We start from the raw sequence: 16,754 nt of genomic DNA, 5'->3' as shown, positions 1-16,754 counted from the left end.
ACTCTCTTAGCAAAATAAATAAATAAATGGGTGAACAAAGTACAGCTGTGTGTTGATCTCACCTTTGTTAGCACATGCCATCCATTTGAGATTATCTGCAAAGGCTGACTCTCGGCCAATCAGGTAAGGGAATATGCGGACCTGTGGAAAAACAGCAGACAGCAACTGTCAGTCATCTTAATCATGTTTCCACGGGGCCCACCCCGCCAGCATGGAGTAGATAATGCAATCAAAACAAGACAAGTAAATTCATTCTGTATTTGGAAGTGATTAGCTGGCCTGTTCTACTAGTTTAATAACATATTTATTTATTTTTTTTACAATGAAAATTAGCGTTCGTTGTAGTTTAGTTTCATTAATATCATGTTTATGAAACCAAAGTGTGCACGTGTGTGTGCATGTGTGAGTGTGTGCGTGTGTGTGTGTGTGTGTGTGTGTGTGTGTGTGTGTGTGTGTGTGTACTAGAACGTCTACTGAATGGGCCACTACATGTTTAAATGAGCGTGCGTTTATTTTGAATACCTGCACTTGACAAAATCATATATTTATTAGGCTGCTTCTCTTCAAAAGTATTTCTTTCCCCCCACTGTTACTATGGTGCATCATATAGACTGTATATTGTTTTACAGCTTTAAGAGAGAAATGATTATAGCTAGCCACCTGTTGCAGAGTCCATAATTTATTTTTAATATGAATATTGATACTTCATTGTCTGCTGTTCTAAAACAGTTGCTATCTAATTATACCACCTGGACAATAAACATTTACATTCACACAAACATGGAGCATTTGGATTGCCTTGTCAATATGACACACTATGTTTACATTATAGTCCTAAAAGAAGTCTCAGTAGTACACTTCTCTGGTCATTGAGAAGTCAAAGAACAGGAGACTGCTTATTAAATATGAAAGAGATTCAGTGCAGTGTGCAAAGTGCACCGGAGGTAAAAACAAGCCGTGGCCCCACGTCACTGCATGCAATCTTCAACCTACCTGAATGCACACATACATCTACTGAATACCGTTTCAAATATTTACAGCATAAATGCAAAAGCACATTTGTTTGCTTGATGCCTATAGGTGTGATTCCTGAAAATAATTCATGATTAACATTTGGATATACTGGAGCGAATGCTATTAAAAAGTAATTTTCATTCCGCTACAAAGCGAGTTGGTTGTCACTCTAAGCTTAAGGAAAAGTGACAGAGCAGAAGAGGGAGAGAATCTCAGTAGAGCGACAGTGACTGAAGACTTCTATTATCAGCAGGACATTTTATAAATTGAACAATAGGAACCTTTTCCAATTCTCATTTTTTTTCAGCCTTGAGTCAGCAGTCACAAGTCGGTGAGAGGGGGTTCACACTATGGCCCACCAAAACCCACATGGGAATATAACCATATGTAAAGCAAAGTGCCGTTTTAGGTTAAAAAACAACAACAACAACAAACATACAGTGCACATAAGGGGCTAATTATGTGTAAATTGCCAATCAAATATTCCTTAAAGACCCTGGAAACTGATTTTAGAGATTTGTTTCTACATACTGTACATAATGCGTCCATATTTGAAGATAAATACTGAAACTCTGCAAAGACTAACTGCTGTATTAAATTGTGGAGATATAGCGTTAAACTGTTTTTCATCATTTCAGTTTCCCTGTTTTTTTGGTCGTGGCTAAAATTTGGCATGTTTGTTAACAACACTCTTCTGTGCGGTTTTCCTTCACTTTACAGGGACTTGAAGGCATCAAAATGAGCACTGTATGTGCACACACATCAATGAATAACTCCCTAAATCCTTATTCATTACTAAGAAAATTGTCTCCATCTCCTCCTTCCCTTGTCATTGTAAAAGTAAGAGCGGCAAAACTGGTTCTGAAGACTGCTTCTGGGGTCGACTTTTTTAAAGATCTAACAAGAAAGAAGGTAAAGGGGGATAATTCAATAGTTGACCTTTGCTTCACTACTCAGTTATTTTCACAAAACCTTGTTGACAACAAAACAATCGTGTGTCAGCATGTTGTGGCCACTGGCTCCCAATCCCTCAACGCATCCAGTTCAAAGTTATTTTCCTCACCCTTTAGCCTTTCATCACCAGACCTCCTCCTTTGATTCTAAACTTCTTTCCCAACCACAGGGGACCAAGTACAGAACCTGGTGGGAAAGAAGTATTTACCATTGCAGCTCCATCCCTCTGGAACTTCCTTCCCCAACACATTCACAACTGCACAGACCTAGACACCTTTAAATCACTGCTCAAAACTCACGTGTTCAAACTTGCCCTCTATTTTTTTTTAAATGTAAAATGTATTCATAGTCTGTTGTGTAGAGTTGGTGACATTGATACAAAATTGCCCTTCAACATAATCTTGACAATAATGTGTTGTGTGCATAATATAATACGCTACCTTCCTTTCTGGCCAGTTGTACTTGGCAAAGATGGCATCGTAGGTATCCACTGCTCCATCTGTAACCAACATAATGGCTTGGCTACACTCACTGCCTCTGCCGGTCTCGTTGAACTGGGAAGACGGAGAACGAGTGACAAAGTAAGACAGAGTTACTTGAGAAGAAATGCAAATTTAAAAAAAATAACCACAAAACAAAATATTGCATTGAATATGATCCAGCTAATCAATTTTTATTAACTTAATCAAACTGCAACTGATATAAAGAGCAAACCTTTTTCAATGACTGATGAGCTGTCGTGAGACTATTTCACTGAGATAAGATTACTGCATTCCGTTGTTTAAGTTTCGTTTTGTATTTCTTGTTAAATCCATGCTGAAAATTGAGAACGCTGTACTGGCACGTCTGATTACGTTCCCACAACGATGAGTCAGTTGACATAATTCGGTATGATCGATTTGATTGATAGATGATGAATTGCAGCATAGTGATGACGCAATAATGCATCTGTGTAGTTCTTACTTACCTCACTGAGAAGATTGAAGGCCTCACTTAAAGCGATGTCTAACATTCCGATGCCTTTAGCAAACAGCTTGTGAAGGTGCTCCCGGAAATGCTGAAAAAATATAGTTCAGGGAATCGGTTTAACTATCAATGTGACAAAGGACACTCAACCAGTCATTAGAACACATTGAGAAAGCAAATATTTAGTTTTAAAGGGCCATAGATTCCATTGCCGCAGATGTCAGCTCAACCATTTGGTATGTTTATAAAGGAAAAATTGTTGTTGTTATTGTAGAGCTCAAATAAAGGTGTGGAGTTGCACCCGAGACAGATAAGATGACGATAGCAATAGAAGTAGTCATTAAGGTAATATTTCATACTTCTTTTTAATATTCACATGCAAAAACAGCAATAAAATGAAACAACGCAATACGAAAATATAGTGAATCCAATGTTCCCACACCTTTAAACTGTGTATTTTTTTAAGTTACTTTTCGTCCTGTTTTTACCATTATCATGCTCTTTATTTTTCATCACGTCACACCTCAACCATTTGGTGGAGACTCATATTTAAAAAAAAAGTTATTTCTAAGTTTTTTTTGGTTTTGTTTTACCTGCCCAATGGAAATATAAAATGCTAACTTTTGGTTGGGATTGGTTGTTAAACATTTCACATACTGTAAATCCAAGTAAAACGAACTCTTGCTGAAGGCTTAGAACATTTTGGGCTCCTGGTTGCATATTGTGAAGACAATTCTGGTTGGCATTTTTGCATGGTGCAATGCTCTCTGTCTCAATTAGGATACACATGGAATGTTTTCTATTGATTTGTAATTTACCCAACCAAAAAGGGAACATCAATGTATACAGGTTTTTACTTTCTGGTATCTATGGGCAACTGTCTGAACATTCTAGCCACAAAATAATCAATTATTATTTCTCCCCACTTTTTCCTTCCACTCCCTCTCTTTTTAACTCCTCAGGTATTTGGCTCCACTGAGAGGAGAGAAGGTTCGCCACGCTCAGTGGGAGGCCGAAGCTGTGTTAAGGCCCTATCAGTGTCGACCCCCCGCCCCCTCACACACACACACACACACATCACTAACATTATATAGTAAATGCGTCAAAATAACCTCAAGCATCCCTCTCCTTTGGCGTTAAAAAAAAAAAAAAAGGTTAATCAGTTCCAATAAAAGGTTTCACCCTGGAGCACAGCACCTATTACCTGCTGCATTTGAGTGTGACAGAAAGAAAACTTGTACAGTACTTTACTGTATGTTTGTGAGTTAAGATTCCGATAAAAGTCCCAACACAGCGGGACACACACTTCATATCGCAGCAGTGTGTCCGTTGGAGAATGTGCGTTCAAAGTAGTGATGGCATATGGCCTACTATTAGTAGAGGCTGCATCAATCCAAATATCGATGCTATTGATACTAACGTCAGTATTAATATGGATGGATACGAGTGAATTAGATGGTTACTTTCAGTTTGTCTTGTGTATGTATGCACTGGTGCGCTTTCATCAAATATATTTTTGAACTCAAGGATTTGGGGGTTGTGCACTTTATTTATTGTATTTTATTTGTCAGTCCAGGGTGAGCGTGTCTTTTAATAGGCTGCAGCTCCCCTCAACACCATCAGCAGCAAAATTACATAAATCTAAAATAAAATCATAAAATGGGAAAAACACCTCTTAGTGTCTCCTGACAATGAATACTGGGCACAAATCTGGAGAAATACATTCTCAATGACAAAAAAAAATTAAAAAAATCAGTAATCGACAGCTGATCAAGTTTAAAGTACTCCGTAGATCACACATTACGCAATATAGTATGCATAAAATGTACTATTCAAAATCAAACATGCACTTACTGTACTGAAACCCCTCCAGACACTTACTTTCACACTCTTTGGCTTTATACACCTTTACAGCGCTTCTGGTCGCTAATAACACAGAAACTCTCCTCAGTTTTGAACTGTAGGATTCAAATTTCTCCTCGTCTTTGTCTATCGGGTGATCGAAAAGGTATCCATCCATCCATCAATTTTCTGAGCCGCTTCTCCTCACTAGGGTCGCGGGCGTGCTGGAGCCTATCCCAGCTGTCATTGGGCAGGAGGCGGGGTACACCCTGAACTGGTTGCCAGCCAATCGCAGGGCACATACAAACAAACAACTTTTCGCACTCCTGTCACACCTAGGGGCAATTTAGAGTCATCGAAAAGGTATAGACCTCGCAAATTAACATGCTCAACCGATACTTGTAATTTTAGCAATCCCTAAAAGAACAAAATTTTTAAACTGGGAAGATGAACCACCAACATCAACAAATGGCAAAATCTTATCATATAACACTTGAAAATATCTCTGCTGAATGCAATAACCAAATGGACAACTTTAAAAACTGGTCACCTTGCATAAAAATTATGAACCTCGATCCTTGATTCTTGTCTGCCTGGGAAAGAATGTCACCCAGAAAAGTAATGTAGCCAAATGATATCTTCTCATCTATGACTCCTGTGTACGCCATAGGGTCACTTGCATGTACTCGAACTCCTATTCTTTTAGCTCCGGATCTGCAGTGTGGGGCCTCTGGGGGGCCTGGGCCTGTTCTCCCTCCTCCTCGTAGGTTGGGTCGTTGTCCATGTTGTCCTCCGGGTGGGGCGGTCCTCCAGTTTTAAATGCATCATACACCCGTCAGTAGGGGGAGGGCAGTGTCAAGCTGGGGAGGACACTCGGCCAGGTGTTCCGGCACTCTGACCTGCTCTCTGGCCCGCCATGCTTTTTCTCCCCCTGAAGTTTTAATGCACTACATACATTCGCACATCCTTTGGGGAGCTGGTTTGTCTGGGTGAAGGTGACGATTGCGAGTCATCATTGTCCCGTGATCGTCTCGCCTCACCCCCACCAGTCTCCCCTACTTTAATGCACGACACCCCACCACACACGATCACGGTACAGGGATAATGGTTGCCAGTCGGGGACCTGGTAACCATCGTAATACGGTGGATGGTGGGTATTCACATTTCTGGTCGGGGCTGGTCGGGGCGCTTCGGTTGGGCTGGGCGACCGCCCTAGGTCCTTGGGATTGGGTGGCGTCCCGCCCTTACTCGTCGTGCTGGCCCAGCAATTCCGCACACCATTTGGCTAACATGCACGTGATATGGTGTTTATTCACTAATACGTTCCATCGACGCAGGTTAAGGGGAAACAAAATGGCGGGATATAACATAGGCTGGATTTAATTTCAAATGAAAAAAAAGAAAGGATTCAGACGATATGGACATTTAGTGTATCATTAAATATGGGAGCAATTAAACTCTGATCATTGTGATTAGTTCAGAAAATGGTTGAGGGCGTATTTTTTGCAGAAGATCAATTCTAGAAGCCACCCATGAGCAATAAATTTCATAAACAGCCCAGATTCAAACATTATGGTTAGAATTGATTCAACCAAACAAAACCAGTCACCTGATGAGAATATAGCTTTGAAACCACCCCTAATCAGCTTCAGCGAATTGATTAGTTTGAATTTTTTTTTTTTTATTTTCTTAAAAGTGTCTGTCTTTTGAGGGATGGGAATAATAGGAGACTGAAAGGGGGCTCACATCTTTGTTGGCGACGTCAGCTTGGACCAGCGTTCCATTCAGGCAAGGCTCCACGTAATGCAATTCCTCATTGTACTAAAACAACACAAATGGAATCAGTAAGTTATCATTAGTAGTTCCAATATGTACAATATACTTGTTTAATTCAGTGGTTAAACAATGCTTAATGTGAGGGTTTGCAATGTGCCGCACACACAGAATATCCATGAAATGAAACGCCTGCCACTCCGCGATAATTAAAAACATAAAAGTGCATAAAAGACAACAGACATCGGCTAATAACTACCCTCCCCAATTAATTTTTGTACAAAGTAGCATAAACACTCACAAGAAACTAAGATTACTTTGGAACAATTGATAATCGAAACGAAACGTTTCTTACGGATTTGAAAAGTTTTTGTGTAATTATGAGCAAAATGCAACAGTAACGATTGAAAATAACAAGGAAACGAGACAATGAGGCAAAGGAATCTGGGAAACATATTTTCCCAATCTTTCTTCTCCTTTCTAGAAGAATCATTTTCTAAATAACGTGATTAGGATATGAAATGATAATGACAACTTTGTTCTGTGGCGAGACAGAATGTGGGCTGGCAATGTGACAGGCTACATTTTGATGTGAAATAGCATCAGACACAGACGTGTGCATGGTGACACACACACAGTAACAATGGTTTGGATGCCTGAGGCGGGATCCAATCAACAACTGTCTTTTTTTTGTGCTTCAAATCTTCATTCAGCAAGCTGCTAATTGGCTGTGAGCGTGACAAGAGAGAAAGCTGATTTGTTCCAGCATTTCTTTTTATCTTAGCGAGAGAGGATCTTGGCTCGTCTATCGGAATCCAAAACCGAGTGAGTTCTAAAACGCAATGTACGTGTATCGTCCTTTCTATGGTATCTGTGTGAACTTACAGCGATGATGTTGAAGAAGTCGTCGTCTCCTAGAGTGTCCAGTATGGAGGAAACCGTCTGCCTGGCAATGGTCAGTCTGAGACCTTTCATGCTCCCGCTGACATCGACGAGAATCACGACATTTTTTGGTGAGGTAGCAGCCTGGATGTACCACTTCCTGTTACGGCAGTCAAAAGCAATGACCCCGTGTTCATCTGGTTTCCATTTGATCCCTTGGACAGTGGAAAAAAGGACATTACATTGCCAGAAAGTGTCACAAGAGCACCAAATAACAGCTTCTATTTCAGTTTTATTGCATTATTTGGAACTTCCAGAGCATAAAATAAACTGAAAACATTTTTTGTTGTTGTACTGCTTCGTCTAAAAAGCTCAATCTATCAACTATTAATTTTTCTTATAGCTAGGCTTGGGCATCGAGAATCGAGAACCGATTGGAACCGTTAAAATTAAAGAATTTCAGTTCCCAGTTTCGATGCCTAGTCCTCCAGCCGCGAAGAAGAAGAAGCGCTTCAGTGAAGTCAACTCTCAGTCAATTGGGTGAGTGAAACGATAAAATATGTCTATGCTAACATTGAGACAGCTAACAAGGTAAACGGTTGGTTGCCCTTTTGCACTGATGGTTTTTATCGTTTATTTAAGTCTTCAAATCAATATAAGCGCCGATGACAAAAGAAAGAAGAAAAAAAAACTCAACATTGGGCTAAAACTTAGACTTAACATCATAATGAATTGGGACAAAATTCACATAAACGTTGTCTCACAGTACCACAAACACTAACCTTGTGCCTCATCGGTGGGTAGGGAAAAGAATCAGCGTTTTATAACATTTGTTTCCATCCATTTAAAAAAAAAAAAAAAAAAAACATTAGAAAAAAAAAATATATATATATATCAAAAACAATGACCGGTGCGGTGTGAAGTTACTTTTCGTGCCAAAATGCTGAGTTCCGGTGCGTACCCTTCAAAATAAATGGCTACAAGCTTACAATGGCTTACAAGTCAAGTTAAAACTTGCACATATAAACCATTTGACGTGATGAAACAGAATACAGGGGCAGCTATATTGCATAACAATGCTGTCAGTGAAGTCAACTCTCAGTCAACTGGGTGAGTGAAACAATAAAATAAAATAGTTAAAACAGTTCAAATAACTATTTAACAATGCTATATTTAACTTTGATCTGAAACATTAATTAATGAATATTAAATCAACTGGGTTAGTTCCACACACATTGCCTTTTAGTTCGTAGGTTTGATATTGATACTGGTTATAAAGAACCTCGAGCCAAATGTTCATTTTAGTCTGTGCTGCGGACTGCTAAGAAAATGGATGTTCATAATTTGGACACCCTTTATATAAACCATGCAAACATTTTTGACCCAGCCCCCTAAAAGAATCGGAATCGAGAATCGTTTGGAACCGATATCGAACTAAGGAACCGGAATCGCTCAAATTCAAACGATGCCCAACCCTACTTATAGCTAGCTACATAATTATGTTACAGTATGTTCATATTCATGCTGCTTCCCTGCTGGGCTCCAATGTCGAGCTGATAAAGTCACTGAACATTCCCACACACCCACATTTCCGAAAGATGGTGACAAAACACACAGAGGCACCCTCCAGCAAAAAGACAAGAAAACGAACAAACCCTTACCTGGATACTGTCTGAAAAAGCCTTTGGCACTGCCAAAGTACTGCCATATGAGTGATGGGTCTCGCTCAAAGTTATCCACAAACACTTTATTCAACGCTTCCGACCAGTACACTCCATTAACGATGGCGGAGTCTAATGATTCAAGGTGGGGGATGGGGGAAGGGGAGAAAGGGCAGAGGGCACAGGTAGGAAATAGTTCAATTTGAACTGACAATTCAATAGATTAAGATAAGTACTGACATTAGTACACAGTGTTGTTGTGGTTTCAGTCAAACTGCTATACAAAGCAGACTGTGGTGTGGCACACATTGCCAACTCATTTGCATTTTAACGAGAAAATGATGACTACTGCCTTGCACAGAAAGTGTCAGAACTACATATAGGTCAAACTAACTAGAAATATTTGGTTTGCTGGTCTGTCTCGCTAACATGAAGGTCACAATGCAAATAGAATGTTCTCCTAGCACTTCATCTCACTTAGTGTCTCATTAAGTGGGAAAGTTGATCAGAAGTCAAATAAGTTCAAACTCAAGGGGATCATTATGCTACCCAAAAAATAAATAAATACATAAAAATCAAGATGAAGGCCTCTGAGAAGCACAGAGTGAAAAAGAAATGTGGGGTGATTAAATTAAGAAAGGTGAACACACAGCACACTCAATAAATAAGACATACACAAAAGCCTGACATAAAGAGAAAAATAAGTGTGGATGGAGAGGCGAGCAAAAGCATTGCAAACAGACAGACATATGAAATGGAGACAGAAAAGCAGATAAGACGTTCCTCATCATCTCCAATGCTGGCACCATTGTTGTGCTGTCATCACTCATGCCAATAAGCCAGGAATGAATTGGTCTTTTGGAAGCGAGCGTGATATGCAACAGCCAGCCACCTCCGTGGATTGGAGGGGAGACATGTTTGGATCGGAAACATTTGCACAACAATACCTCTGCTTTTTGCACTTTTGAGTTTGTATAACCATTTCACAAAATCAATCTGCAAAATGCAGAGCCCCGACAATTGTGGATGCAATACATACAGTAAACACTCACAAAGCTGCGATACAATGTTTTGCATTATTTTAAGGTATATGTTGTTTTGCCGTATTATACTGAAGCACATTTGACTTTTAGTTTGCCTTCTGTCACAAGTGCAACAGGATGATGAGTCCGTAACCACAAGAGTTCTGGGAATCAGAGACATGCGACCCTGACTTCAAAGCACAAGTGCTTAAATGAAAATGTTCAAAGGATCGTTCTTTCCTCTAATCCAAGCCTCTTAGTCTTTTTTTTTTCTCCAAACGGGTGAGTTGTTGCCCACCAAACAAGCTCCCTGCAGCCCCAGCAAATACGTCCACATTCTCACTAGCAGTGAACAAAGCCTGAGGATTTAAAAACTCTTTCCCTCGCTGTCTGTGCACCATTCTATTCATTTGCCAGTGAATCAAATCAAGATTACGCTTCCTCTCCTCACATTAGCCTTCCAGTCTCACTCTCATAGAATTTTCATTCAATCTCGTTCTGTCACTCTCATTTGATTTTTTTCCCCCTCCCATCACCTAGCAATAATTAAACTGTTTCTCAGACCTTCCATCAGTCTGACTTAACCTACTTTCTTCCCTTGTACGCACCCTCAATATAATTCTGCCTCGGGTATCTGACTTAATCCCACACGACTTGTAGTCTGTCCACTAAACACTGTTCAAAGGACTGACTTCATTGGTATGACTGTGTGAATGGTGAATTAGACCAGTGTTTGACTTTAGAACACTGCATTTACTAAGTGTGTGGCTGAAATAATCAAAAGTGCTACGTTTAATAAAGTGCATAATGCAAACTTCATCAGTATCTATGCATTATTCAATGCAATTATTTCCTCCGAAGAAAAAAAATCCACAATAGGGTTTTTTCTTATGTTGAAAAAGTAAAAAAAATATTTGTCTGCATTACAGCGTGAGCTAATTTTTGCAAAAAGAGGAGGCAAACGTACCCTTGTTGTACATGTTAGTGGGCACCTGGACCACGCTGAGGCTAAGATTGACTGACAGGTTGTTAAAGTGGTCATTGGGTTGTAGGATGAACTCTCCACCAAGCTCGACATGATTCCCCTCCTCATCCACTTCATTGATCAGCACTGCATTGAAGTACTCGTACTGGGGACGAGAGAGAGACAAAACGTAGGCTATCGAAAGGAATTTGCACAAAAAGAAATATACTTAAACCTGCAATCAGTGCACAGGGTATCTCAGTCACAGAACTGCTGAGTCAGCGTATTATGGTTGCTGATGTAACCTGAATCATCACAGACATGCATGATATTAGTGTGGAAAAATGCTGAGGTAACGATTCTCCCCTTTTGCCTCCACACTCTTTCCCTATCAACATACTGCATGTGATGCCCTGTCTTTGCAGTATTTTTAGAGCTGCACATGCTGGAAAGAGTATTAATAAATGATGGAGCTCGATAAATATAGCACACATGGCTCCCTGCATCCCCGAAGCTGAGATACCACCCATGGCTGAGGCCTGAGGGGAGAGCGGAACACGCAGATTGCACCATTTAAGCTAGTGGCGACAGAAAAACAATTCACATCAATACATGTTAGCATTAGACAGTATTAGGCCTGGCCAGCACAGTGACATCGTGGCTAGTACACCTGCTTCATGGTCCAGAGGTTCAGGGTTCAAATCCCAAACTTTCTGTGTGGAGTTTGCATGTTCTCCCCGTGATTGTGTGGGTTTTCTCTAGGTACTGAGGCTTTCTGACAAATTCCAAAAACATGCATGTTAGGGTCATTGGTCACGCTAAATTGTCCATAGGTGTGAATGGTTGTTTTTCTTTATGTGCCTTGTGATTGGCTGGCAAGCAATCCAGGGTGTGTACCCTGTCTCTTGGTCAAAGTCAGCTGAGACACGCTCCAGCTCCCAAGTGACCCTTGACGAAGAGCACTTTGGAAAATGAATGGACGAATTCTCCCAGACAAGATCATTACAAATATACGACATACTCGATCCCCAGTTTTTAATGATGTGCCACCACTTATTCCATACCTTTAAAAAGAAAGTAACTAGTGCAGCACAAACATCATTCCTAGACTTTCCTATAAAGTTTACTATCCTCAAGTCAGGACACAGATAATCTAATTCCAGAACTCCTTTAAATCTAATCCAGTTGTTAATTTGATGTGTGTATTGATATCATATTTAAATTCAATCAATTTTGAATTTAGAACACATGATGTTGACCTTGATAAGGTATTGCTGTTATCTTACCTTTTTTTTTTCTCTCGAACACTGGCATTGGATTGATTGCTAAAGTCCGGCCGTCAGATTGTAAATGGTAAAGATTTGTTCTTTTCACATAACCTTGAGATCTTATAACAAAAAGCATAAGACTTGTTAAAGGTCATAAGGAATCATTAAGAACACTCTAGAAAAACACCTTCTCCACAACCCCTCCTCCCAAGCATCAGTGATCTTCACTGATGTTAAAGGCAAAACATAATTTATTCATTCATACATAAGGTGCTTTACATGATTATCAGCATTTTTAAAAGCAAAGTGCAAAAAACAATTTAAAACAAAGTACAGAAAACTAAAAGTCATCTTACTAAAATTACTGTGTACAGTGCAAAAGCGACTTTAAAAAAAAACCTGAAAAAGCTCTTAAATGCTCAATCATAAGCATGAGAAAAAAGAATAGTTTTACCCGGGACTTAAAAACATTCCCACTTGTGGCTGACTTAACTTCTTTTAGCATCTTATAGTGCAACATAACAGCTAAATGCTGCTTCGCCATGTATGGTTTGAACTCTGGGCTCCACTATTTGACCTGAGTCTGTACATCTCAGAGCCCTACTGAGGTTATATTCCATTTGCATTTCTTTAATGTATTCAGGACCTATACTATTTAGTGATTTAAATACCAGTATCAGAACTTTAAAGTTTATTTTATAGCTGACTGGGAGCCAGTGTAGAGACTTTGGAATTGGAGTAATATCTGATCTGACCTGATCTCTGATCTCTTTGTTTTGGTCAGAAACCGAGCTACAGCATTCTGAATGAGATGCAGCTGTTTAATGCTCTTTTGGGGGACTCCAGTCAGAAGACCATTACAATAGTCAAAATCTCCCCCTGAGGAAGCCCAAACCCACTCAGCAAACCTGAACACAATGCCTCCCCTACTCAGGTAGGGAGCACAACAAACCACTTAAATCTGATGGTAACAAAGACAGAAATCACATGGGTTTTGGTTTGCACTTAGAAAGACACACCCTGGTACCTTATATGTCTTGCATTATCCATTGTTTGTATACACTGTGAATGGCAGTTGTTCGGGTGTACCCCGCCTAGGCGTAGTCTCCAGCTCACCGAGGACCCAGAACCAGATAAACACTAGAAAAGTGTGTGTAAAGGGGTGTATAAGCATAGTAACACAAGGAGACACCGTGTTGCGTCTTTTATCAAATTGAATCGCATTAAATCACAATGTAGCCACTTTAGCGAGGAGAAATCCAGTTTTTGTTTTTCTACGGCATACTGTACATTTGAGCTGCTTTATTTTGGGTTGGACTTGGAAACTAGCTTGGCAGTGATTTGGAAGATTCATGTGTCATATATCCATCCATCCATTATCTGAGCCGCTTCTCCCCACTAGGGTCGCGGGCATGCTGGAGCCTATCCCAGCTGTCATCGGGCAGGAGGCGGGGTACACCCTGAACTGGTTGCCAGCCAATCACAGGGAACATTGAAACAAACAACCATTCGCACTCACAGTCATGCCTACGGGCAATTTAGAGTCTCCAATTAATGCATGTTTTTGGGATGTGGGAGGAAACCGGAGTGCCCGGAGAAAACCCACGAAGGCACGGGGAGAACATGCAAACTCCACACAGGCGGGGACGGGGATTGAACCCCGCACCTCAGAACTGTGAGGCTGACGCTCTAACCAGTCGGCCACCGTGCCGCCTGTTTCATATATATCACATATTAGTTTTATGTAACCTTTGCATGTTTTATTGTTCCATAGCTCTTAGCACACAGTACTTTTGTGTGTCCTTGCAAATGTGCTCAGGACTGTTTTGACTACTCCCTCTCATCATCCTCTGCATGCACGCATTCCCATAAAGATAGGTTGGAGTGCAGCTGGACGAAGCTAATTGTGTGAGAATGTTGGGGAATGAGAGGGGTGTATTTCTTTTCTTTTTTTCTTTTCTGCTCTGTCGCTCTCACTTCTGTATAATGGTGATTCTTTGCTTGCACTTCAGTCAGGGGTAACAACTCGTGACGACTTGTACCTTTTCCTCTATTTGCAAATATCTCTCTTTCTTTCTTTCTCATAATAAAATCCCACAAAGACAAGATTGCGTCCTTACTTATTCTGTCAGAAAAAGATTTGCCAAAACAGCAGCTACTATTAATTTTAAAGGTAATCGCACAAAAGTCATGCATTCATTTCATGACAGCAGTCACTGTGCATGCATGTACATGCGTGTAATCAACTGCGTGGACTAAAAAAAACAAGAAAGGAAAAGCCGCGTCCATGCTAATGGTGGGTAGCGTAAGGGAGTATTATTTTCATCAAATTTATTAATGAAAGACAAGTCTTTTCAGATACATTTGAATGAAAACCACACTGCTATCAATTACGGTATATCGGTACATTTACAAGGTCCCCATGCATTTTAATGGCACTCCTTTCCTGCTAATATGCCCTAATCTAATCTACCCTTCCTACTGTATCGCTGCCTCTCGCTATTCTTTGCTTGGGCTGCTTCCGACGACCCAGTGTTCATTATCTTCGGTTCTCATCAATCGCTTCGCCATTTGTCTTGTCCCAGAATTCAATTTCACTGCACTGAAACTACCTCAACCCAGTCCTCTTTCATGTTTTATTAACTTAATCTCTGTCTAGTTTCTCTTCTTAGTGGTTAAGTACAAATCTCAAAATGAAAGTGATACATTTTTTTTTTTACATATAGCTAAGTAGTTATAAACATGCAAACTGTGACCGATATAGCCTAAAATGTTATTAATATATATCCAGATTATCCTGGTGGGATACAGGACCTCCTGATAAAGTAATTGAACATTTATTGAATATTTAAACACAGTGACAAGACTTTAATCTATCTGTTCAAAGTATATGGAATGTACAGTGAGATGAAAGAAATACAACAAACAGTGGTTAATGAGGCTCTTAATAGACTTATTTAAATTCATAGCATGTGGGCTTTAATTTTGATTTAAATTGCACCCATTACCCTGGAAGTTTCAGCAGTTTTGGAGTGAGTGTGGGTGTGTAAATGTGTGTGTTTGCATCTGTGCAAGCTCCTGTACGTGTGTGTGTGTGTGTGTGTGTGTGTGTGTGTATGCATGCATGTCCATGTGTAGGTGTATGTGTTAAGTCAATTATTCAATTCCAGTAGTACAGTCAGTGAAGGAGTGCCCAGTGCCACTAATGCAGTCCCTGATCATGGTGTTAACAACCTGATCTTTACGCCGAAAGACCACATATGCACCATCAGCACCCACTCAGTGTGGGCCAGAGAGAAGACGAGAGGATGAGGAGGATAAAAGAGCAAGTAAAAAGTGCTGCATATCTTACTTCCCTGTTTCAAAAGATATATTTGCATACTCGTACATCTGTTCTGTGCCTTGTTTACCTTTCTTTCTTTCATTCTTTCTTTTTCTTTTAATCTGACGGTGTAAAACGTGTATGTTTCATTAATATTTTCAAATTAATTTGCCACACTGATTGGTGATTACAGTATTTGATCTCTCTTTTGTTGTTGTAAGAATAAAATGCTAATTGTGCGCAGCAGGAAATCAGATAAATCCATCCATCCATAAAACTGGTGGGATTATAAATTGAAAACAATCTGTGAGGGTCCGATATCAGAAAAAGCAACTTTTTTTTTTCACTGATATACTAAGACCCCAAATGGCGAGCGCTAAATTGTGTGTTCAGGCTAACGGATATTGCGCGCTCTTGGTGGTTGTGTTACACGTGATCTGCTAAGATTGCAATCTTTTACTACGATCCCAAAAAGCAGGCATCTAATTGTTTGTTCGCTCACTCCAACAGATAGTGGGCGCTGTTGGCAACAGGTGTAAAAGTAGAGGAGACGGCTATATTTAGATGAGGATTTTGCACTTTATGTAGCTCTTGTGGTTTGGGAGAAATTAAGGAGAGCACTGCAAGCACAAAAGGAGTTTTGAAGTGTTGGAATTGGAAGTGTTAGTGAAAGACAAACAAAACAGTTTCAGGGGGGAAAAAAATAAATAAATCTATCGCTCTGACAATTTGTGGAAAGCCAACAACAGCATAAAAGCATGTTTTGTCATGTGAATTGATTTATCTGCCCCTCCTTCAAAATATTGCAATTAATAATTTTGGACAGCACACCTGGGAGACTCCAGCCTCAATTGTCACCGAAACCCAATGACCTGAGTTTAAAACATTCAACTTTTTCCTCCTCGGCCATTTTTATGTGCTTTGGATGCATGCTTATGGTCTTTATATTGCTCAGAAGGCATTCTCTTCTATTCTATTCTGTTCTATTCTATTGTAATCTATTCTAATCTTACAGCCAAACCTACTGGAGCTCTATTACAGTAGGTAGCACATTTTGTTGTTGAAATCCCTTGGTAACCCTCTAAT

General features: G+C 40.0%; 1 protein-coding gene across 6 annotated transcripts in view; it reads right to left on the bottom strand.

Annotated features, from left to right (window-relative positions):
* The window catches only part of LOC133489155 (voltage-dependent calcium channel subunit alpha-2/delta-3-like), a 102,083-nt gene that overhangs the window by 49,784 nt on the left and 35,545 nt on the right, over window positions 1-16,754 (bottom strand). For all 6 annotated transcript variants that reach the window (XR_009791841.1, XR_009791855.1, XM_061798238.1 and 3 more), the window contains exons 5-11: window positions 11,082-11,244; window positions 9,093-9,224; window positions 7,435-7,646; window positions 6,523-6,597; window positions 2,936-3,025; window positions 2,409-2,522; window positions 63-141 (exon numbers count right to left, since the gene is read on the bottom strand). Coding sequence is in view for 4 of the 6 variants with exons in the window: in XM_061798238.1 (XP_061654222.1) it covers window positions 63-141; window positions 2,409-2,522; window positions 2,936-3,025; window positions 6,523-6,597; window positions 7,435-7,646; window positions 9,093-9,224; window positions 11,082-11,244 (865 nt within the window). In the remaining 2 variants the exon portion in view is untranslated. The remainder of the gene's footprint in view (window positions 1-62; window positions 142-2,408; window positions 2,523-2,935; window positions 3,026-6,522; window positions 6,598-7,434; window positions 7,647-9,092; window positions 9,225-11,081; window positions 11,245-16,754) is intronic.

The sequence above is a fragment of the Phyllopteryx taeniolatus genome, chromosome 1, assembly GCF_024500385.1.
Source record: "Phyllopteryx taeniolatus isolate TA_2022b chromosome 1, UOR_Ptae_1.2, whole genome shotgun sequence".
In the NCBI taxonomy this organism is placed as follows: Eukaryota; Metazoa; Chordata; class Actinopteri; order Syngnathiformes; family Syngnathidae; genus Phyllopteryx; species Phyllopteryx taeniolatus.
Note: the sequence above shows the minus strand (reverse complement) of the source record. Positions and strands in the feature narration are given on the sequence as shown.